A 23,979-nucleotide genomic window follows, 5' to 3' on the forward strand; every position below is an offset into this window, starting at 1 on the left:
CACTGTTGGTCTTAACCACTTCAGACACAGAGGGTTTTTTCACCACCTTGCTCTCCGACATAACTGAACTGTTTGTAAACTTTCCATTCTCCACACATTCATTAATTTCAACAGTTAGTTTACCATCCCTTCCTCCACCATTCTTTTTATCCAATGGTTGGCGCAGACTTGATGGGCCAAATGGCCTTCTTCTGCATTGTAGGGATTCTATGATTCTAATTGTGGGACATCGGCGTCTCAGGCTGGCCAACAGTCTGGAAGACATGCTGGTTAGATGCATTAGCCATGCTAAATTCTCCCTCAGTGTACCCGAACAGGCGCCAGAGTGTGGTGACTAGGGGATTTTCACAGTAACTTCATTGCAAGCCTACTTGTGACAGTAATAAATAAACTTTAAAACTTCCTACTTGCCCAAGGACAGTTGCGAGTCAATCACATTGCTGTGGTTCTGGAGTCACATCTAGTACAGACCAGGTAAGGACGACAGATTTCCTTTCCTAGAGGACATCAGTGAACCCGAGATGGGTTTTTCTGACAATTGACAATGATCTTATGGTCATCAGTCGATTCTTAATTCCAGATTTTTAAATTGAATTCAAAATCCACCATCTGCCGTGGTGGGATTCAAACCTTAGTCCCCAGAACATTAGCTGAGTTTCTGGATTAATAGTCTAATAATAATACCATTAGGCCATTGCCTCCCCTGGCTGATGAGGGTAATTCATTCTGTGCTGCGCTGAGCAATGTGTACTGCAACATCATCACGAACAGTTCATTTTAAAACTGATCTGGCTATGTTAGAGGGCATTAAGAGTTAATGTTGGTCTGGAGTCATGTGTAGGCCAGACCAGATGAAGGAAAGCTTTTGTGAAGAACAAGAGAACTGGATGCTTAGAATGATTTGGCAGCGTTCAAGATCACGTGTTTTTTTGTTGCACCAGTCCAGAGGTTACCAGGTTTATCTGATTCAATGTGACCACTTGCTCATGTGGAGGTTTGTTAGGTCAGTACCTTCACCTACCTCCTCAAAAGCTGCCAAAAACACCTTTCCTTCCCACTGTTTTCTCATCCCTTCCTATTTCTTTCAGATACCATGGGCTTACAAACATTTTCATTTCTATTTTCAGGCTCAGGGTCGCAATGGTTCCTCTGGGTGCTCCGGTTTCCTCCCACAGTCCAAAAGACGTGCTGGTAAGGTGCGTTGGCCATGCTAAATTCTCCCTCAATGTATCCAAACAGGTGCCGGAGGGTGGCAACTAAGGGATTTTCACAGTAATTTCATTGCAGCATTGTTAATGTAAGCCTACTTGTGGCACTAATAAATAAACTTTAAACTTTGACCAGGCTCAATGACTGATCTTCCACAATCCACTGGGGTAGAGAATTCCACAGATTCACCACCCTCCGACTGAAGAAATTCCTCCTCATCGTAGTCTTAAATGGTCCCCCTCTTGTTCTGAGACTGCGTCCCCTGGTTCTAGAAGGCTCCAGCCAGGGCCAACATCCTTCCTGCAGCCACTATGTACAAACACTGAAATCACCTCTCATTCTTCTAAACTCTAGAGAATACTGGCCCACTCGCTTTAACAACCTTTTCTCATTGAGACAAGCCCACTGTCCCAAGAAGGTGGAAGTTTTTTTTTAAAAAAGTTTATTTATTAGTGTCACAAGTCGGTGTACATTAACACTGCAATGAAGTTACTGTGAAAATCCCCTAGTCACCACACTCCTGTTTAGGTACACTGAGGGAGAATTTAGTACGGCCAATGCACCTAAGTAGCACATCTTTCGAACTATGAAAGGAAACTGGAGCACCCAGAGGAAACCCATGCAGACATGGGGAGAACTTGCAGAATCCGCACTGACCCAAACCAGGAATCATACCCGGGTCCCTGACGCTGAGGCAGCAGTGCTAGCCAATGTGCCGCCCCAAGAGACAATGCCCGGGGTACATGGGGTCCTTGAGTATGCTGGCTGCTTTTCTTAGGTAACAGGAAGTGTAGACAAAGTCAATAGATGGGAGGCTGTTTTGTGTGATAAACTGAGCTTCGTTCATGACCCTTTGTAGTTTCTTGCAGTCTTGGACAGAGCAGGAGTCATACCAAGCTGTGATACATCCAGAAAGAATGCTTTCTATGGTGCATCTGTAAAAATTGGTGAGAGTTAGTGAAGCATGCTGAATTTCCTTAGCCTCCTAAGAAAGTAGACGCATTGGTGTGCTTTCTTAACTATAGCATTGGCATGGGGACTAGGACAGGTTGATGATGATCTGGACACCTAAAAGCTTGGAGCAATAGTTACGGTGACACTTTACAGCTTTCGACCATTGTAATATGTTTGGCAGCAAACATTTGTTGATTTTTCAGTATTAACTACATTAAAAAAAAGTTTCCATAATAGGAGTTGGGAGTGGCCTGCTGGATTGTAAGGAACTCTGTGGACATCTTTCTTTTGTTACCTGGTAATCGATAGAACAAGTTCCTCAGGATGGGAGGCAGAGAAAGTATGCATTTTAATTTGGAGAATGAGGATACAGACAAGGCACATTATTTGAGGTAGAAAAATGCTCATCACACAGACAAACTGGCTTGGGCTGTTCAGCTTCCAGCGAGACAGCGCATCAAGTTCACATCTGGCAGCTAGAAGAACTCAGGGAATGGATGGGTGCATGGGACTGGGATATTATAGCAATTACTGAAACATGGCTAAGGGATGCTCAGGACTGGCAGCTCAATGTTCCAGGGTACAGATGTTACAGGAAAGATGGAACAGGAGGCAAGACAGGAGGGGGAGTTGCACTTTTGATTAGGGAAAACATCACGGTAGTACTGAGAGGGGATATATCTGAGGGTTCGGCCACTGAGTCTATGTGGGTAGAGCTGAGAAATAAGAAGGGGAAATCACTTTGATAGGGTTGTACTATCGGCCCCCAAATAGTTGGCGAAAATTGAGGAGCAAGTATGGAAGGAGATTACAGATAGCTCCAAGAAAAATAGGGTGGTAATAGTAGGGGATTTTAACTTTTCCAACATTGACTGGGACAGCCATAGTATTGGAGAGTTGGATGGAGAGAAATTTGTTGAGTGTATTCAGGAGGAATTTCTCATTTAGCATGCGGATGGCCCAACAAGAGAGGGGGCAAAACTTGATGTCCTCTTGGGAAATAAGGAAGGGCAGGTGACAGAAGTGTTAGTGAGGGATCACTTTGGGACCAGTGATCATAATTCTATTGGTTTTAAGATAGCTATGGAGAATGATAGGTCTGGCCCAAAAATTAAAATTCTAAATTGGGACAAGGCCAATTTTGATGATATCAGACAGGAACTTTCAAATGTTAATTGGGGAAGTGCGCGGGAAGGCAAAATAACGGACGCCTGGTAAGTGGGAGGCTTTTAAAAGTGTGTTAACCAGGGTTCAGGATAAGCACATTCCTCTTAGAGTGAAGGTCAAGGCTGGCATAAGTAGAGAACCCTGGATGACTCGAGATATTGAGGCCCTGGTCAAGAAGAAGAAAGAGGCATATGACATGCATAGGCAGCTGGGATTAAGTGAATCACTTGAAGAGTATAGGGGGTGTGGGAGTAGAATTAAGAGAGAAATAAGGGGGACAAAAGGGGGACACGAGATTGCTTTGGCAAATAAGGCAAAGGAGAATCCAAAGAGTTTCTACAAATACGTAAAGGGCAAAAGAGAAACAAGGGAGAGAGTAAGGCGTCTTCAGTATCAACAAGGTCATCTATGTGCGGATCCACAAGCGATGAGATCCTAAGTGAATATTTCTCATCAGTATTTACTGTTGAGAAAAGCATGGATGTTAGGGAACTTGGGGAAATAATAGTGATGTCTTGAGAATTGTACATATTACAGAGGAGGTGGTGCTGGAAATCTTAAAGTGCATCGAGGTAGATAAATCCCCGAGACCTGAAGAAGTGTATCCCAGGACGTTGTGGGAGGCTAGGGAGGAAATTGTGGGTCCCCTAGCAAAAAATATTTGAATCATCGATTGTCTCAGATGAGGCGCCTGAAGATTGAAGAGTGGCAAATGTTGCGCCTTTGTTTAAAAAGGGCTGCAGGGAAAAGCCTGGGAACTACAGGTCAGTGAGCCTCAAATCTGTGGTGGGTAAGTTGCTGGAAGGTATTTTGAGAGACAGGATCTACAGGCATTTAGAGACGCAAGGACTGATCAGGGACAGTCAGCATGACTTTGTGAGTGGAAAATCATGTCTCACATATTTGACTGAGATTTTTGAAGGGATAACCAAGAAGGCAGATGAGGGCAGTGCAGTTGATGTTGTCTACATGGACTTTAGCAAGGCCTTTGACAAGGTACCGCGTGGTAACTTGTTGCATAAGGTTAAATCTCACGGGATCCAGGGTGAGATATCTAAATGGATACAAAATTGGCTTCTTGCCAGAAGGTCGTTGTAGAGGGTTGTTTCTCAAACTGGAGGCCTGTGACTAGCAGTGTGCCTCAGGGGCCACTGTTATTTGTCATTTATATTAATGATTTGGATGAGAATATAGAGGCATAGTTAGTAAGCTTGCAGATGATACCAAGATTGGTGGCATAATGGACAGTGAAGAAAGTTATCTCTGACTGCAACAGGATCTTGATCAATTGGGCCAGTGGGGTGATGAATGGCAGATGGAGGTTAATTTAGATAAATGTGAGTTGATGCATTTTGGTAGACTGAACCAGGACAGGATTTACTCAGTTAATGGTAGGGTACTGGGGAGAGTTACAGAACAAAGAGATCAATGGGTACATGTTCATAGCTCCTTGAAAGTGGAATCACAGGTGGACAGAATGGTGAAGAAGGCATTCGGCATGCTTGGTTTCATCCGTCGGAACATTGAATACAGGAGTTGGGATGTCTTGTTGAAATTGTACAAGACATTGGTAAGGCCACACTTGGAAGACTGTATACAGTTCTAATAAGAACATAAGAACATAAGAAATAGGAGCAGGAGTAGGCCATCTAGCCCTTCGAGCCTGCCCCGCCATTCAATAAGATCATGGCTGATCTGTCGTGGCTCAGTTCCACTTTCCCGCCCTCTCCCCATAACCCTTAATCCCCTCTCTTATCAAGAACCCATCAACCCGCTTCTTAAAAATATTTAGCGAGGCAGCCTCCACCACTTCAACGGGCAGAGAATTCCAGAGATTCACCACCCTTTGAGTGAAGAAGTTCCTCCTCAACTCCGTTCTAAACCGCCTCCCCTTTATCTTGAGGCTGTGCCCCCTAGTCCTACTGTCTTTTTTGAGTGGGAAGAGTCTCTCCACCTATCCATCCCATTCATCATCTTATACGTCTCAATGAGATCTCCCCTCATTCTTCTAAACTCTAACGAGTACAAGCCTAGTTTATTCAGCCTCTCCTCATAGCTCAATCCCCTCAACTCTGGTATCAGCCTAGTAAACCTCCTCTGCACTCCCTCCAGGGCCAAAATATCCTTGCACAGGTGCGGCGCCCAAAACTGCACACAGTACTCCAGCTGCGGCCTCACCAATGCCCTATACAGCTGCAGCAAGACCTCCCTACTTTTATATTCAATCCCCCTCGTTATGAAGGCCAGCATCCCATTCGCCTTCCTGACCACCTGCTGCACCTGCAAGCTGGGTTTTTGCGACTCATGCACAAGGACCCCGAGGTCCCTCTGCACCGTCGCCTGCTGCAGTTTTTCACCACGTAAGTAATAGTCCTTCCTACCATTCTTCCTACCAAAGTGGACCACCTCACACTTGCCAACATTAAATTCCATTTGCCATTTTCTGGCCCATTCGCCCAGCCTATCTAGATCCTTCTGCAGACTCTCCACACCCTCCGCACAATTTGCCTTTCCCCCAGTCTTGGTGTCATCAGCAAATTTCGACACCCTGCACTCGGTTCCCTCCTCCAGATCATCTATATAAATGGTAAATAGCTGAGGCCCCAGCACCGACCCCTGGGGCACCCCACTAGTCACCAACCGCCAATCCGAATAGCACCCATTGACCCCCACTCTCTGCCTCCTATTTGACAACCAATCCTCTATCCACGCTAACACCCTACCCCCAACTCCATGTCCCCTGACCTTCTGTAATAACCTCTTGTGAGGTACCTTGTCAAATGCCTTCTGAAAATCCAGAAAGACCACATCCACCGGCTCTCCTCTATCCACTGCCCTAGACACATCCTCATAGAACTCCAAGGATATTATTAAACGAGAAACAGTGCAGAAAAGATTTACGAGGATGCTACCTGGACTTGATGGTTTGAGTTATAAGGAGAGGCTGGATAGACTAGGACTTTTTTCTCTCTGGAGTGTAGAAGGCTGAGGGGTGATCTTTTCAAGATCTATAAAATAATGAGGGGCACAGATCAGCTAGATAGTCAATATCTTTTCCCAAAGGTAGAGGAGTCTAAAACTAGAGGGCATAAGCTTAAGGTGAGAGGGGAGAGGTATAAAAGTGTGCAGAGGGGAAATTGTTTCACACAAAGTGGTGGATATCTGGAACAAGCTGCCAGAGGTAGTAGTAGAGGTGGGTACAATTTTGTCTTTTAAAAACAATTTGACAATTACATAGCTAAGATGGGTATAGAGGAATATGGACCAAATGCAGGCAATTGGGACTAGCTTAGTGGCTTAAAACAAAATGGCAGCATGGACAAGTTGGACTCAATGGCCTGTTTCCATGCAGTAAACTTCTATGACTCTAAGAATACTTTTAAGTTCAGCTTTCCTTTATAAAAGAATTAGGGGTTATGACTGGTCTCGCAAACCAAAAATACTGAGCTGACATCAAGTGGAAGCAAGCTACCACACAACCTATTTCCTGTCAGAGGCAGCAGAATAACTGGCTAACAGGAAGTGCTGCTGGGCTGACAGGAAGTGCTGCTGGGGTTACGTAGCTGCTGTTGGGCAAAGGGTCTGGGGTACTCAATGCTGTGGTGATGCAGGCATTGGACTGGGGTAAGCGCAGTAAGAGGTCTCACAAGACCAGGTTAAAGTCCAACATGTTTATTTAGTTTCTATACTCAGTGAAGTCATTGCCTGTCTTGTCAGCGTGCCAGTCCTGACTCACTGCAAAATTTAATTGACAATTCAGGAATAACTACAGGTCAAAATTTTGAAACTAGTGAATTGATTTGGACGTCATAGTGATACAGCGGTTAACACTGCTGCCCCACAGTGCCGGGGACCCGGATTCGATTCCCAGCTCGAGTCACTGTGGAGTTTGCACATTCTCCCCATGTCTGCGTGGGTTTCCTCTGGGTGCTCTGGTTTCCTCCCACACTCCAAAGATGTGAGGGTTAGGTTGAATGGCCATGCTAAATTAACCCTTGTTTTGGGGGGGAATTAGCAGGATAAATATGTGGGGTTACGGGGATAGAGTGGGATTGTTTCCAGTGCAGGCTTCATGGGCTGAATGGCCTCCTTCTGTCCTGTAAGATTCTATTCTATGATTTGAAGTGCAATGCGTAGGGAAAGTTATTTAACTCATCAAGTTAGTAAATCAGAAACTCAGTTGCTTCAGAAGATATACAAATGACTGAATTCAAGGTCCTACAAGAATACGGTTCCTAACATTATTCCTTTAGAGTGGTAAACCATAGGATATTTCCTCCTTCTAGTCAAATTGTACATCAATGACACCCATGGACTGCAGTTAGTAATACAATACTTCAATATGTTCAGATAATATCACAGCAGAAGCAAGGCAAAGGGGAAAGGATTATTTGTTTATCAGATACAATTAGGTTCTCAGTGCAGCAGCATTATTCAGTCCCATTATCTCGCTGTAAAAAAGATAACATTCACGGCAACATGGCTACAGAGAAACCACGAAATTATGTTCTGCTTTTAATATTTCAAGCAACTGTAGCTATTTCCCTGTCAGAGATATTCACTGCCATTTCCACCCCACCCCCCCGCCAACTCCTGCCCTCCTACTAGGCAGTGGCCGCTCCTTTGCTTATCTAAACCTGTAAACCAGGCAGTAAGTGTTAGCTGATTGTAAGGGGCATCACGGCCAAATCCAATTTTATCCACACCCAAAGTACACCCGATGGAATCAACAGTGAGAATCACCCTCACATAGTGAGAAGGAGGAGGATATTTAGTCCTTGGGCCTGGCTGTTTGATGAGGCTATCCAATTCTGTTTACGCCTATGTCCTTTTTCCCTTGCAGACTTGCCAGTACTTTCCCTTTTTAAAGTGATCACATAATCTGTTCCTACTACCCTTTTCAGACAGTGTAGTTTTCATGCGCCTTTAATTCTTTCAGCAGTGACTGTAAAGCTATGTCCTCTGGTTACTGGCCCTTTGGCCTCTACAAGGTTTCTGGAGAAAAATTGCTCTTTTAAAACTATTCCTGATTTTCATCGCCTCTATTAACCGTCTACGCCATTTCCTGCATTAAAACAGTGAAATCACTTCAGAAGAATTTAACTGGCTGTAAAACACTTGGGCTATCGGGTGGTTGTGAAAGACTCCTTAAATAAATTTATTCCTTCTTTGCTCTGAGGAAAAGAACTCCGGTTTCTTTACTCTCTCCAAGTAACTGAAGTCTCTCTCAAAGTCCTGGGACTTTCTTCCTAAGTACGCTGTGGGTGTACTTGCACCACATGGACTGCAGTGGGTCAAGAAGGCAGCTCACCGCCAGTTTCTCAAGGGCAATAAGAGAAGGGCAATAAATGCCAGCACAGCCAGCGACACTCAATTCCCAGCAATAAATAAGCATGGGCCTATTGGAGACAGAGCAGGTGGAATTAAAATTTTTAAGGTTCATTTATTAGTGTCACAAGTCGGCTTACATTAACACTGCAATGTGAAAATCCCCATGTTGCCACACTCCAGCGCCCGTTCAGGTACAGGAAGACGACCTACAGTGCAGAGGGAGGCATTCGGCCCATCGAGTCTCCACCAACCACAATCCCATCCAGGCCCTCTCTTCATAACCCCGCGACTTTACCCTGCTAATTCCCCGGCACTAAGAGTCAATTTAGCGTGGCCAATCAACCTAACCCACGCATCTTTGACTGTGGGAGGAAACAGGAGCACCCGGAGAGAACCCAAGCACAGGGAAAATGCGCAGACTCCGCACAGACAGTGACCCAAGTCGGGAATCGAATCCAGGTCCTTGGCGCTGAGAGGCAGCAGTGCCAACCATTGTGCCACCATGCCAATTATAATGGGGTATAAGGAAACGGTGGAGGCATTAAACAACACTTTGCACCTGTCTTCACGGTAAAAGATTTAAAAACATTCCGGAAATAACAGGGAACCAATGATCAAGTGAGAATGAATAACTCAGAGTTCAATATAAATAAAGCAATTATACTGGCAAAACCAATGGGACTAAGCAAATCCCCCTAATCTAACAACGTGCAACCTTGGGTTTTAAAAGAGCAGCTAAAGAGACAATGGATCCATTGGCTTTGATTTTTCAGAACTTTTTAGATCCTGCAATAACTTCCGAAGATTGGAAGGATAGCAAATACAATCCCACTTCTTTCATAGAATCCCTACAGTGCAAAATGAGGCTATTTGGCCCATTGAGTCTGCAGCAAACATAATCCCACCCAGACCCTATTCCCGTAACCCCTCACATTCACCCTGCTAATCCCCCTGACACTGAGGGGCAATTTACCATGGCCAATGCACCTAACCTGAGCATCTTTGGAGTGTGGGGAGAAACCGAAGCACCCGGAGGAAACCCATGCAGACACGGGGAGGATGTGCAGACTCTGCACAGACAGTGACCTGAGGCTGGAATTGGATGAAGACATTTCTCCTTACCTCAGTCCTAAAAGGTTTACCCCTTATCGACATTTAGTTCTGGACTCCCCCACAGTTGGAAACATTTTTTCTGAATCTACCCTGTGTAATCCTGTTAGAATTTTATAAGTTTCTGTGAGATCCCCTCTCACTCTTCTAAACTCAAATGAATACAATCCTAACCAACTTAGTCTCTCCTCATTTGACAGACCTGCCACCACAGGAATCAGCCTGATAAACTTTCGCTGCACTCCCTCGATAGCAAGGACATCCTTCCTCAGAAATGGACAGCAAAACTGCACACAATACTCCAGGTGTGGCCTCACCAATGCCCTATATAATTGCAGCAAAAGCCACAACTCACGTCTCAGGAGCAAAGAAGGAAGATGAGCACCAGCCACAGAAATAGATTATAAATTGCTTTCTCCTATCATAACTATTATGCCTGTCTTCCATCCGATTTTGTTTTAAATTGGGTTCAATGCCATCTTTTAGTTTATTTTTAGGCAGAACATACAATTTCACCCTTAAAAATCACACTCCCGCCCTCACCACCCCTGCAACAGCCGATTAAAAAATAAAACGACAGAAAGTGTTTACCATGGAGCCACTGATCCAGCGTTTTATCCAACGTGTTCTTCATGGCCAGAAGAAACTCGGGGTTGATGAGGAGCCCAGTGGTGCTGCTTTTGAATTTATCCTGGAGACAGACAGAGTTGTAGAACTGCTGCACTAACTTGATCTGCCACAGCTCAAAGGTTTCTGACATCTCTTTCCGTTCCACTCTGCGCACGGCCTGAAACGGGAAGAATACAGTCCTCAGTTGTGACGTCTTTCTCACACTGAGTTGGATGACAATGCAACACCAATGTCAATTTTTAAAAAAAGGCAATTTAATAAAGATTAGGAAAATACACTGAAGCTCATTGTTGAACTAGAATCATAGAATCCCTACAGTGCAGGAGGCCGCCATTTGGCCCATCGAGCCTGCACCAGCTACAATCCCACCCAAGCCCTATCTACGTAACCCCCCCGACACTAAGGGGAAATCTCACCCAGACCTGCTCCCCGTAACCCCAAGTACTTACCCTACCAGTCCTCCCAACCTACACCTCTTGGGACACTGAGGAACAATTTAGCATGGCCAATCCACCTAACCAGCAATCTTTGGACTGTGGGAGGAAACCGGAGCACCCGCAGGAAACCCACGCAGACACGGGGAGAACGTGCAAACTGCACACGGACAGTGACCCGAGACCGGAATTGAACCTGAGTCCCTGGCGCTGTGAGGCAGCAGTGCTAACCACTGTGCCGCCCAATTTAGAACTACTTAGTGACTGAACATATGGATTGATCTGGCTTCACCTGGTTTAAACAGAACCATGTAAAACGTCAGTGAATATGGAATAGCCACACTTCCTAAATTCACTTATTATGCTGGCATGTTTTTGGTGCTAATGAAAAACTACAAGACAACATATGTTATAACATAAACAACATAAGCTATAGCACCATCTCTGCAATGCAAAAGCAATGCCCACCAGATGAAATGAGATTCTGGCCTACAACTGGCACCCAGAATACATCAGGGGCACCATTGTTCTAAACCTACAAATAGGGGAGCAAGAGGAAAGTGATGGCCTAGTGGTATTATTGCTAGACTATTAGTCTAGAAACTCAGCTAACGTTCTGGGGATCCGGGTTCGAATCTCACCACGGCAGATGGTGGAATCTGAATTCAATTAAAAATATCTGGAATTAAGAATCTACTGATAACCATGGAACCATTGTTGGGAAAACCCATCAGGTTCACTAATGGTGGCGCAATGGCTGGCACTGCTGCCCTCATTGCGCCAGGGGCCCAGCTTGGGTCACTGTCTCTGTGGAGACTGCACGTTCTCTCCATGTCTGTGTGGGTTTCCTCCAGGTGCTCCGGCTTCCTCCCACAGTCCAAAGACATGCTGGTTAGATGCATTGGCCATGCTAAATTCTCTCTCTGTATACCCGAATATGCACTAGAGAGTGGCAACTAGGGGATTTCCACAGTAACTTCATTGCAGTGTTAATGCAAGCCTACTTGTGACTAATAACTAAACTTTATCTGCTGCACTTACCTAGTCTGAGCTAAATGTGACTCCAGAGCCACAGCAATTGTCTCTCAACTGCCCTCTGAAATGGCCGAGCCAGCCACATTGTTGTAAAAATTGCTAATGCAACATTCCAAGAATGCAGCTCACCACTACCTTCTCAATGGCAACTAGGGATGGGCAGTAAATGCTGGCTAGCCAGTGACACCCATGTCCCATGAATGAATGAAAAAAAAGATCCAGTGCATTGAGACATGGAATGGTCACAGGTGGGTTGATGGCTGAAATCTTTTACACTTTCCAAGTCTTAATCTTGGCCATTATGAGAAGTCACTTAGCAGAAGCTGAGCATCGCAAAGTGAGAAATGGTCAGTGGGTCCACCCACTACATTGCCCCAGCGGCTGATTACAAGTGCACCTTCATGTAAAAAGAGGCACTACACTAAGGAACAGGAGGACCTACTCCACAGAATGTCATTGAGGGAGGTGAAGAACAGAAATCTAGTCATTCAAATACATAGCACCCAGATAGATCAAGTAAAGCCATGAAGAAAGGAATTTCATTTGGGACTTGTAATCATTAGGGGCAGTGCGTACAAGAGGCAATGCTGGGGTAGTTTGTTGATTACCAATTCTTCCAATATGGACATGTCATGCGTCTTCCCCAGCCTGACACTATCAGACAATTCACCACCACAGGAACATGAGAAATAGCGGGGAGAAGACCACATCACCCATCGAGTGTGATCCACCATTCAACATGTTGCACCATTCAATATGTTCATGGCTGATATTGGGCTCCAGCTCCACTTTCCTGCCTGCTCCCCAACTTGATGATGCTAAGTGTTGAAGCCAAACTAAATGGAAGAGGCCACTTGACAGCCTGAACAGAACAGAAGTGCTTCTTAACAGCACGGGCTTTATGCTCAATGCACACGAGAGCTCTGGATGGAAAAAACTGATTGAGGCAACAGCCTCTAATGGCTACACCTCAGATGACAATGCCAGTGCTTTGGCCACAGAGTGGTATACACAGTTCTGGGCACCCTACCGGCAACCAATGAGCACCTCTTTTCTCACGTAGCATAAATTGTTGTTCCCTTAGAACTTTGGCATTCTTGCGTTTGTCCTGATGAGTATAAGGTAAAAAGTTTTGACAGTGCATCACTTTTCAGCAATACTCAAGTTGTGCACTACCAAAGGAATATTCCAATGAACCTCTACGGTTCCAGGGAAAATGGGTAGGAAATTTGGGAATGGATTTTTTGTTTTGGACTATCACAGGAAGCATCTTCTCATCTGGATGGATGTACTGATGTCTTTAGCGGGAATGAGCATGCGTGAGTGATGTAATCAGTGCTACGGGCTTTCCCGGGTCTAGTCTAACCACGAAGGACCTGTGCAACTAGCTGCCTCCAGTCCAGGCTGTACTGTATTTTGATATTCTTTTCAGAAGTAAAGAAGATTGAATATCTTAAGGTGTTTGGCTACGTCTTTGCGGCCAAGTTACCACAGTTTCACACTGCACTCCTCAAGTGAAGTTGCAATGCAGAGATAGTAGAAACAGAAATGGGAAAAAATGGTGAGAATACATAAAAGAATCCACTGGATCTCTGTTTTACCTGGTCAATGGCTATATATGTGGGTAACATTTCTGGCTTCTCTTGAGTAACACATTCATATAGGATGGATGACAGCAAGTCTAGCACATCCTGTTTCTGTAGAGAGAGAACAGATTGATTGTTAATAACATAATATTCTTTTTAATCGATGATCAGTAAATGGTAATTCATGCAGTGCTGACAGGTCAATATAGAATCATAGAATCCCTACAGTGCAGGAGGCCATTCGGCCCATCAAGCCTGCACCAACCACAATCCTACCCAATCTACAAGATTATGACGGGCATGGGCAGAGTGGATAGTCAGAAGCTTTTTCCGAGGGTGGAAGAGTCAATTACTAGGGGGCACTGGTTTAAGGTGCGAGGGGCAAGGTTTAAAGGAGATGTATGAGGCAAGTTTTTTTTTTACACAGAGGGTGGTGGGTGCCTGGAACTCGTTGCTGGGGGAGGTAGTGGAAGCAGAAAAGATAGTGACTTTTAAGGGGTGTCTTGACAAATACGTGAATAGGATGGGAATAGAGGGATATAGTCCCTGGAAAAGTAGGGGATTTTGGTTCAGTCAGGCAGCATGGTCGATCCAGGCTTGGAGGGCTGAAAGGCCTCTTCCTGTGCTGTAATTTTCTTTGTTCAGGCCTTATCAGCACAACCCCACTTATTTACCCTGCTAGTCCCCTTGACACTGAAGGGCAATTTAGCATGGCCAATCCACATAACCCGCACACATCTTTGGACTGTGCAGTGTGCAGGGCTGGGGTAGTGAGTATAGGATTGGCCACTGAAGGGTGGTGAATGGGTATTTGCACTCACCACATCCCACAGTCTCCGAAATGACGCACAGAATTTGAGAGTTCTGCTCAGCAAAATTTCTGTCATAAAAGGAAAAATTAAAAGAAAACCCGACTGATGGTTTTTGCTTCTCTTGACGGGAAAACTGGCAAAACATCAAACACCAGATGCTCCCACTCGTTGAGTTATGACATTTCTACTTCAGTAGTGCTCCTTCACCTTGTAGGGATGCATTGCCTCAATATCACTGCCAGTGTTACAATTACTGTTACTCAGTAATGTAACTAAAGTAGGTCCCATTGACAGCTCAGAGAGTGACAGAGCTACAATGACCCAAAACACTTTACACCTCTGTGCAGGTATAGCCTACTTCAGCCAAGGCTGCAGCAGGAGTGCTATAAAATAAAGCAGGAAATCTCAGCATGTCTGGCAACATCTGCAGAGAGAGAAATGGAGTGAACGATTTGCATTCAGCATGACTCTTTCGTCGTAACTGAAGTCGTCGTGTTGGACTCAAAATATTAACTCCTGTTTCTGTCTCCACAAATGCTGCCAGGCATGGGTGGGATGGTAACACAGTGGTTAGCACCGTTGCCTCACAGCGCCAGAGACCCGGGTTCGATTCCCGACTCGGGTTACTGTCTGTGCGGAGTCTGCATGTTCTCCCCGTGTCTGCATGGGTTTCCTCCAGGTGTTCTGGTTTCCTCCCACAATCCGAAAGACATGCTAGTTAGGTGCATTGGCCATGCTAAATTCTCCCTCAGTGCACCCGAACAGGCGCCAGAGTGTGGCGACTCGGGGATTTTTACAGTAACTTCATTGCTGTGTTAATGTAAGCCTACTTGTGACACTAATAAATATACTTTAAAGAGACAAGTTGAGTCTATCCAGCTTCTTCTCTTTTCACTTAAGATAATCATCAGCCACAGTATTTTGCTTTCAGTTGGAGGACGAGAATGGATCTGGCTGGGGAGAGAAGAATGAGAAATCTGCCTCTCTCTTCACTCTCCATCACTACCTGGGAGCTTGATGTGTGAGAACGCTGGATGCAGCAGTGCCGGGCTCAGTTATAATGCCCACCGCAATGGAACTGTTTCTCTGCCCTTACATCAAAGTTTACTTCCGAATAATTTCCAGCTGGCTGAGATACCAGGGGAGATTGCTGGCTGCCTGTCAAACTGCAACAAGGAGCCAACACCTTCCGGAGAACAGAGAAGGCAAGAGAGCCAGTGAAAAATAGGACAGGGCGGAACAAATAGAGGAATTTAAAACCAAAAAAATGCAGAAGCTGGAAATCAGAAATTGAGACATAAACTGCTTGGTAGATTCAGCAAATCAAGTGCAGTTTGTGGCGAGGAATAGAGTTAATGTATCAGCTCAAGGTACTTCCATCAAAAAAGCAGGCTGTGCTCCAGACTGAGAATCACACTGTACCTCAGTAACAGACAGGGGTTGGCGCTGTACCTCAGTAACAGACAGAGGTTGGCGCTGTACCTCAGTAACAGACAGAGGTTGGCGCTGTACCTCAGTAACAGACAGAGGTTGGCGCTGTACCTCAGTAACAGACAGAGGTTGGCGCTGTACCTCAGTAACAGACAGAGGTTGGCGCTGTACCTCAGTAACAGACAGAGGTTGGCGCTGTACCTCAGTAACAGACAGAGGTTGGCGCTGTACCTCAGTAACAGACAGAGGTTGGCGCTGTACCTCAGTAACAGACAGAGGTTGGCGCTGTACCTCAGTAACAGACAGAGGTTGGCGCTGTACCTCAGTAACAGACAGAGGTTGGCGCTGTACCTCAGTAACAGACAGAGGTTGGCGCTGTACCTCAGTAACAGACAGAGGTTCACTCTGTACTCCAGTAACAGACAGAGGTTGGCGCTGTACCTCAGTAACAGACAGAGGTTGGCGCTGTACCTCAGTAACAGACAGAGGTTCACTCTGTACTCCAGTAACAGACAGAGGTTGGCGCTGTACCTCAGTAACAGACAGAGGTTGGCGCTGTACCTCAGTAACAGACAGAGGTTGGCGCTGTACCTCAGTAACAGACAGAGGTTGGCGCTGTACCTCAGTAACAGACAGAGGTTGGCGCTGTACCTCAGTAACAGACAGAGGTTGGCGCTGTACCTCAGTAACAGACAGAGGTTGGCGCTGTACCTCAGTAACAGACAGAGGTTGGCGCTGTACCTCAGTAACAGACAGAGGTTGGCGCTGTACCTCAGTAACAGACAGAGGTTGGCGCTGTACCTCAGTAACAGACAGAGGTTGGCGCTGTACCTCAGTAACAGACAGAGGTTGGCGCTGTACCTCAGTAACAGACAGAGGTTGGCGCTGTACCTCAGTAACAGACAGAGGTTGGCGCTGTACCTCAGTAACAGACAGAGGTTCGCGCTGCACCTCAGTAACAGACAGAGGTTGGCGCTGTACCTCAGTAACAGACAGAGGTTCGCGCTGCACCTCAGTAACAGACAGAAGTTCGCGCTGCACCTCAGTAACAGACAGAGGTTCGCGCTGCACCCCAGTAACAGACAGAGGTTCGCGCTGCACCCCAGTAACAGACAGAGGTTCGCGCTGCACCCCAGTAACAGACAGAGGTTCGCGCTGCACCCCAGTAACAGACAGAGGTTCGCGCTGCACCCCAGTAACAGACAGAGGTTCGCGCTGCACCCCAGTAACAGACAGAGGTTCGCGCTGCACCCCAGTAACAGACAGAGGTTCGCGCTGTACCCCAGTAACAGACAGAGGTTCGCGCTGTACCCCAGTAACAGACAGAGGTTCGCGCTGTACCCCAGTAACAGACAGAGGTTCGCGCTGTACCCCAGTAACAGAGAGGTTCGCGCTGTACTCCAGTAACAGACAGAGGTTCGCGCTGTACTCCAGTAACAGACAGAGGTTCGCGCTGTACTCCAGTAACAGACAGAGGTTCGCGCTGTACTCCAGTAACAGACAGAGGTTCGCGCTGTACTCCAGTAACAGACAGAGGTTCGCGCTGTACTCCAGTAACAGACAGAGGCTCGCGCTGTACTCCAGTAACAGACAGAGGCTCGCGCTGTACTCCAGTAACAGACAGAGGCTCGCGCTGTACTCCAGTAACAGACAGAGGCTCGCGCTGTACTCCAGTAACAGACAGAGGCTCGCGCTGTACTCCAGTAACAGACAGAGGTTCGCGCTGTACTCCAGTAACAGACAGAGGCTCGCGCTGTACTCCAGTAACAGACAGAGGCTCGCGCTGTACTCCAGTAACAGACAGAGGCTCGCGCTGTACTCCAGTAACAGACAGAGGCTCGCGCTGTACTCCAGTAACAGACAGAGGCTCGCGCTGTACTCCAGTAACAGACAGAGGCTCGCGCTGTACTCCAGTAACAGACAGAGGCTCGCGCTGTACTCCAGTAACAGACAGAGGCTCGCGCTGTACTCCAGTAACAGACAGAGGCTCGCGCTGTACTCCAGTAACAGACAGCGGTTCGTGCTGTACTCCAGTAACAGAGGTTCGCGCTGTACTCCAGTAACAGACAGAGGTTCGCGCTGTACTCCAGTAACAGACTGTGAGATTCACACTGTGCTCCAGTAACAGACAGTGAGGTTCGCACTGTGCTCCTGTAACAGACTGAGGTTCACACTGTACTCCAGTAACAGACATAGGTTCACACTGTACTCCAGTAGCAGACATAGGTTCACACTGTACTCCAGTAACAGACATAGGTTCACACTGTACTCCAGTAACAGACATAGGTTCACACTGTACTCCAGTAACAGACATAGGTTCACACTGTACTCCAGTAACAGACTGTGAGATTCACACTGTGCTCAAGTAACAGACTGTGAAATTCACACTGTGCTCTAGTAACAGACTGTGAGATTCACACTGTGCTCCAGTAACAGACTGTGAGATTCACACTGTGCTCCAGTAACAGACTGTGAGATTCACACTGTGCTCCAGTAACAGACTGTGAGATTCACACTGTGCTCCTGTAACAGACTGAGAGATTCACACTGTGCTCCTGTAACAGACTGAGAATCACACGGTATTCCAGTAACAGGTTGCGTGAACCACACAGTACTCCAGTAACAGACTGAGAGAATCACACTGTGCTCCAGTAAAAGACTGAGAATCACATGTTATTCCAGTAACAGGCTGTGGGAATCACACCGTACTCCAGTAACAGATTGTGAGAATCACACTGTGCTCCAGTAACAGACTGAGAGAATCACACTGTGCTCCAGTAAAAGACAGAGAATCACATGGTACTCCAGTAACAGGCTGTGGGAATCAAACCATACTCCAGTAACAGACTGTGAGATTCGCACTGTACTGCAATAACAGACAGTGAGAATCACACTGTGCTCCAGTAACAGACTGAGAGAATCACACTGTGCTCCAGTAACAGACTGAGAGATTCACACTGTGCTCCAGTAACAGACTGAGAGATTCACACTGTGCTCCAGTAACAGACTGAGAGATTCACACTGTGCTCCAGTAACAGACAGTGAGAATCACACTGTGCTCCAGTAACAGACAGTGAGATTCACACTGTGCTCCAGTAACAGACTGAGAGAATCACACCCTACTGAAGTAATAAACAGTGGGAATCACATTCTACTCTAGGAATATGTCAAAATCACTCCAAAAGAATTGCATTTGGAATCAGGAAAAAAAGGATAAAAGGAAAGAAAGCAAATGCTCAGATACATAACTCTAAGACAATAACAATGGTGATGTGGAATCCATTCAGTTAATCTCTAGGGGATGAATCTATCATCATCACTTCAAGTGTTGGGTAAATGATGGGTAAAACAATTCACTTGTGAACGCTCTCATTTCAGTATTTTTTTATTTCCAACCAATAGTTTCTTAAATGAAGGGAGGCACAGTGGTTGACACTGCTGCCTCACAGTGCCAGAGACTTGTGCTTAATTCCAACTTCAGGTACTTGTCTATCTGTGTGGAGTCTGCACATTCTCCCCTTGACTGTGTGGGTTTCCTCTGGGTGCTCCGGTTTCCTCCCACACTCCAAACATGTGTGGGTTGGGTTGATTGGCTCTGATAAATTGCCCCTTAGTGTCAGGGGGGTTAGCAGGTTAATATGTGGGGTTATGTGGATAGGGCCTGGGTGGGATTGCTGTCGGTGCAGACTCTATGGGCCGAATGGTCTCCTTCTGCACTGTAGATTCTATGAAACTGTGACAGGTCACTTTCTATTTCTTATGTTTTTGACCAAACCGATTTTAGCTGAATTAGATAAACACATCTTATCCCTTATCGTAATGAAGTTTAAAAGCTAAACATGTTGCTAACCAAGCATTTTGGCAAATATTCGTCACAACATCAGAAAACGAGAGTTGGGGACAAAAGTTTTGGCAGACTGTATTACAGATACAGGACTGCACGCATTGGTGAGGAAGAAACATATATAGAGAATTAGAGTTTGATGCAGTATTGCTACTCGATACAGAATGCTCACCTGTCCTTCTTTCTTTGAATGTTTGCAGAAGTATTCCGCAAACGACAGCAAAGCGGGGTCGGAGGTAAAAGCTGAAACAGCTTCAGGCTGTAGGGAAAGCAGAACGGGGGTTTGAAAGTAGAGCTAACACATGGAGTCAAATAATAAGTTAAGTACCATCCACTATTGTCAGAAGCGAAGACATGACACATTTCTTAGACATCAGTGCATTTTACAGGAGTGGGTCAGAAAGAAGCAGTGTTCTTGGGGTACCCTGCTAACGCAATAGTTAAGAAAGCCCACCAACATCTCCACTTTTTCAGGAGGTGAAGGAAATTTTGAACGCCTGCTATAACTGTCACCAATTTTTACAGATGCACCATAGAAAGCATTCTTTCTGGTTGTAACACAGCTTGGTATGGCTCCTGCTCTGCCCAAGACAAGCTACAAAAGGTTGTGAATGTAGCCCAATCCATCACGCAAACCAGCCTCCCATCCATTGACTCTGTCTACACTTCCCGCTGCCTCGGCAAAGCAGCCAGCATAATTAAGGACCCCACGCACCCCGGACATTCTCTCTTCTACCTTCTTTCTTCGGGAAAAAGATACAAAAAATCTAAGAACGCTTACCAACCGACTCAAGAACAGCTTCTTCTTTGCTGCTGTCAGACTTTTGCGTGGACCTACCAAATATTAAGTTGATATTTCTCTACACCCAAGCTACGACCGTAAAACTACATTCTGCATCTTCTCCCTTCCCTCTTCTTTATGAAAAGTATGCTTTGTCTATATAGTGCGCAAGAAAAAATAGTTTTCGCTGTATCCCAATGCATGTGACAATAATACATCAAATCAAATACCTTGATAGAAAGGAACTCAGCATTTCTGTGAGTGAAAGTCTGAGCTAAAAGACTGCGAAAGCCTTTTGGATCTTCTGTGTAGGAGAGATGTCCTGCTCGGAGCTTGACATAGAGAAAACCATCTTTCGACAGAATTGATCTGAAAATAAAGAGACCACGAGAATTAGGTGGTAAATTACCTGGAGCAGAGAGCACAAAATTACAGCTTTCAGGTACTTCTACATTCAACAAATGGACAGGACAAGACAAAGACAAAAAAAAATCATGTGACAAGGATACTCACTGTAAACTCTGAGGTCCTTTAGAGAGATCCATCACAATCTCCCAATACTTGGGACCTTTCACTTTGATCTGGAAAAATTAAAATTCTTGTCATCTGTCTTTTATCTTCAGGCTGTTCATTTCTTTTAGCTTCTCCCGATTATTATTTTATGATTGTATTATGTGCAGAACATGCAATGATCTCATATTATGCCACCTAAGAAATTTCCAAATTAACAATATGTGGTTTGATTTACCCCTCAAAAGTCAATCAATCTAAGTGGAACCAAATGTTTAAGAAGTCATCTCCTTACCAAATGAGGCATCCATATAAAAAAAGAAGCGAATCATGTTAGTTTCTCTTAGTTTTGTCTGCCCCATCTATCACAAAATAGTCTGCTCAATAATGAATTAAAACTAACCATAGGTCACTGTGTTGAGTTTGCATGTTCTCCTTGTGTCTGCATGGGTTTCCTCTGGGTGCTACGAATTCCTCCCACAGTCCAAAGATGTGCAGGTTAGATTGATTGCCCATGCTAAATAGCTCTTTAGTGTCAGGGTATATTAGCAGGGTAAATACGTGGGGTTATGGGGATAGGGCCCTGGGTGGGATAGTTGTTGGTGCCAACTCAATGGGCCAAATCCTGCACTGTAGCGATTCTCCGATTCTATTTTGGGAGGCATAATGGTTAGCATTGCTGCCTCACAGCACCAGGGGCCCGGGTCTGATGCCGGTTTGGGTCACTGTCTGTGCGGAGTCTACATGTTCTCCCCTTGTCGGCATGGGTTTCTTACAAGTGCTCCGGTTTCCTCCCACAATCCGAACGACGTGCTGATGAGGTGCATTGGCCATGCTAAATTCTCCCTCAGTGTACCCGAACAGATGTCAGAATGTGGTGACTAGGGGATTTTCACAGTAACTTCACTGCAGTGTTAATGTAAGCCTACTTGCCACACTAATAAACAGCACAAATTTTACAAATGAGGAAGGGTCGTCTGGACTTGAAACATCGGCTCTTTCCTCTCCTTACAGATGCTGCTGAGATTTTCCAGTATTTTCTCTTTTGGGGGTTTCATATTCCGGCATCTGCAGTAATTTGCTTTTATTACAAATTTTAAAACTTTCCCATGTTGAGATACAAACTTATTTCCACGTAATTGGGAAACAAATGGAAAGAAAGGACTATTTTCCCAACCAGATTGTTTGCTGACTATTGCATATTTAATCCACACTAACAGCCAATAAAAATATAACAGTGGAATTGAAGGCTGCAAGTACTTGTTTAGATCCCACACTGGAGATTAGTTCGGCTCATTTGACCAACAAAATAACGAATACTTTACCTCTTTAAGTAAATGTAATTCAGGAAGAAGGCTCGGCGCCATCAAGTTCACTGTCATTTCCTCGCACCATTGAGAAACCTAAATTAACAACAGAGATATCAATCTTTCTTTGAAATATCTAACTGGCAGTTGTTAATAATACTCATTTCTTTCCCTTTGCCTCAACAATAGCAATCTATAATAAGAAAATATGTGTATCGCACTTTGAACAGAACAAATGGTCTGGGCAAAGGATGTTATCAAATAACTTTTAACACCAAAGTCAAATAAGGAGATGTCAGGGCAAAAGACCCAGATGTTAGGTCAAAGAGATAAGTTTTAAGGCGATATGGTGGTTGGCGCTGCTGCCTCACAGCACCAGGGACCCAGGTTCAATTCCTGCCTTGGGTGTCTGTGTGGAGTTCGCACGTTCCCCCTGCGTTTGCGTGGGGTTTCCTCTGGGTGCTCTGGTTTCCTCCTACAGTCCAAAGATGTGCAAGTTAGGTGGATTTGCTATGGTAAATTGACTCTTAATTGTCAGGGGGAATTAGCAGGGTAAATATGTGGGGTTACAGGGATAGGCCTGGGTGGGATTGTGGTCGGTGTAGGCTCAATGGGCCAAATGGCCTCCTTTTGCACTGCAGGGATTTCATGATTCTAAAGTAAAAAAGTCTCACAACAATAGATTGAAGTCCAACAGATTTATTTGGAATTACAAGCTTTGGAGCGCTTCTCTTTCATCAGGTAATGAAGGAGCAGTGCTCCGAAAGCTCATGATTCCAAATAAAACTGTTGGACTTTAACCTGGTGTTGTGAGACTTCTTACTGTGCCTATCCTAGTCCAACTCCGGCATCTTCATATCATGATTCTAAAGGAGGAAGGAGTATTGGAAAAGTGGAAAGGTTTATGGAGGAATTCTCTTAACTATTGCCTTGGCAACTGAAGCTTCTGAAAAAAAACTTTTATCCTCTGCTGGAGCCCAGAAAATGATGAATGCAGCAAAACTGAAGACCCCAATTTGGCAACAGATTTTAATAAAGGACCCCTCATGAGATAGTGGGAAAAGTGGAGAAGATTGACTTCACACATTCAAGCCAAAAAATGTGAATCTCTTACGTTGCCTGGGAGCAGACAAACACCAGTCACAACACTGGCCCAGAATCAATGTTAATGCCCTCACTTCACAGTTCCTAATAAACTCAGACACCAACCAGCTGGGAAGATACATAGGAGGTAATAATAGCTCTGCTGCTGTCTATTAAGACTGCCTCACAGCAGACAGATTTAGTAAGCTCTCACAAACAAAAGGAAGTGGACAGTTCTCTGATGGGCCCCAAGTCAGGCGAAGCGGTAGGAGTCAATGGGATTTACCCAGATTTCCTCAAGAACAGGAAGGAAGTGGCTAGCAAAGATGTTTATCAATGTCCACAGGCACCATTCCAAACATCTGGCACTAATCCAAATTCCGGCCATTTCCAAGCCAGGGAAATCACTTGATGGCCGATGCAGTTACCACCCCTTCGCCTTGCTTTCTCGAACATCAGGACATGGAAGGTGTCTCATTCTGGAAGCAGCAGTGGCCCCTCCTGCCCCTAAACAGGCAGGCTTTTGCACAGGCTGAGACTGCTCCGAGCAGGTCCTGATACTGAACATCGTGCAAACCAGCCTCCTGTCCATTGACTCTGTCTACACTTCCTGCTGGAAAAGCGGCCAGCATAAGGACCCTACACACCCCGGACATACTCTATTCCACCTTTGGGAAAAAAATACAAATTCCGTCTGAAAATATGTGCCAACCAACTCAAGAATAGCTTCTTCCCCGCTGCCACCAGAATTTTGA

At 45.4% G+C, this 23,979-nt stretch overlaps 1 protein-coding gene across 1 annotated transcript in view; it reads right to left on the reverse strand.

Moving 5' to 3' along the window:
- anapc1 (anaphase promoting complex subunit 1) overlaps positions 1-23,979 on the reverse strand; it is a 220,669-nt gene that overhangs the window by 2,003 nt on the left and 194,687 nt on the right. The window contains exons 41-46 of the mRNA XM_080192942.1: positions 22,160-22,237; positions 20,838-20,905; positions 20,555-20,693; positions 19,716-19,802; positions 13,472-13,567; positions 10,363-10,558 (exon numbers count right to left, since the gene is read on the reverse strand). Of these exons, the coding sequence (XP_080049068.1) occupies positions 10,363-10,558; positions 13,472-13,567; positions 19,716-19,802; positions 20,555-20,693; positions 20,838-20,905; positions 22,160-22,237 (664 nt within the window). The remainder of the gene's footprint in view (positions 1-10,362; positions 10,559-13,471; positions 13,568-19,715; positions 19,803-20,554; positions 20,694-20,837; positions 20,906-22,159; positions 22,238-23,979) is intronic.

This window comes from Carcharhinus amblyrhynchos, chromosome 7 (genome assembly GCF_965287045.1).
Source record: "Carcharhinus amblyrhynchos chromosome 7, sCarAmb.v2.hapA, whole genome shotgun sequence".
NCBI lineage: Eukaryota > Metazoa > Chordata > Chondrichthyes > Carcharhiniformes > Carcharhinidae > Carcharhinus > Carcharhinus amblyrhynchos.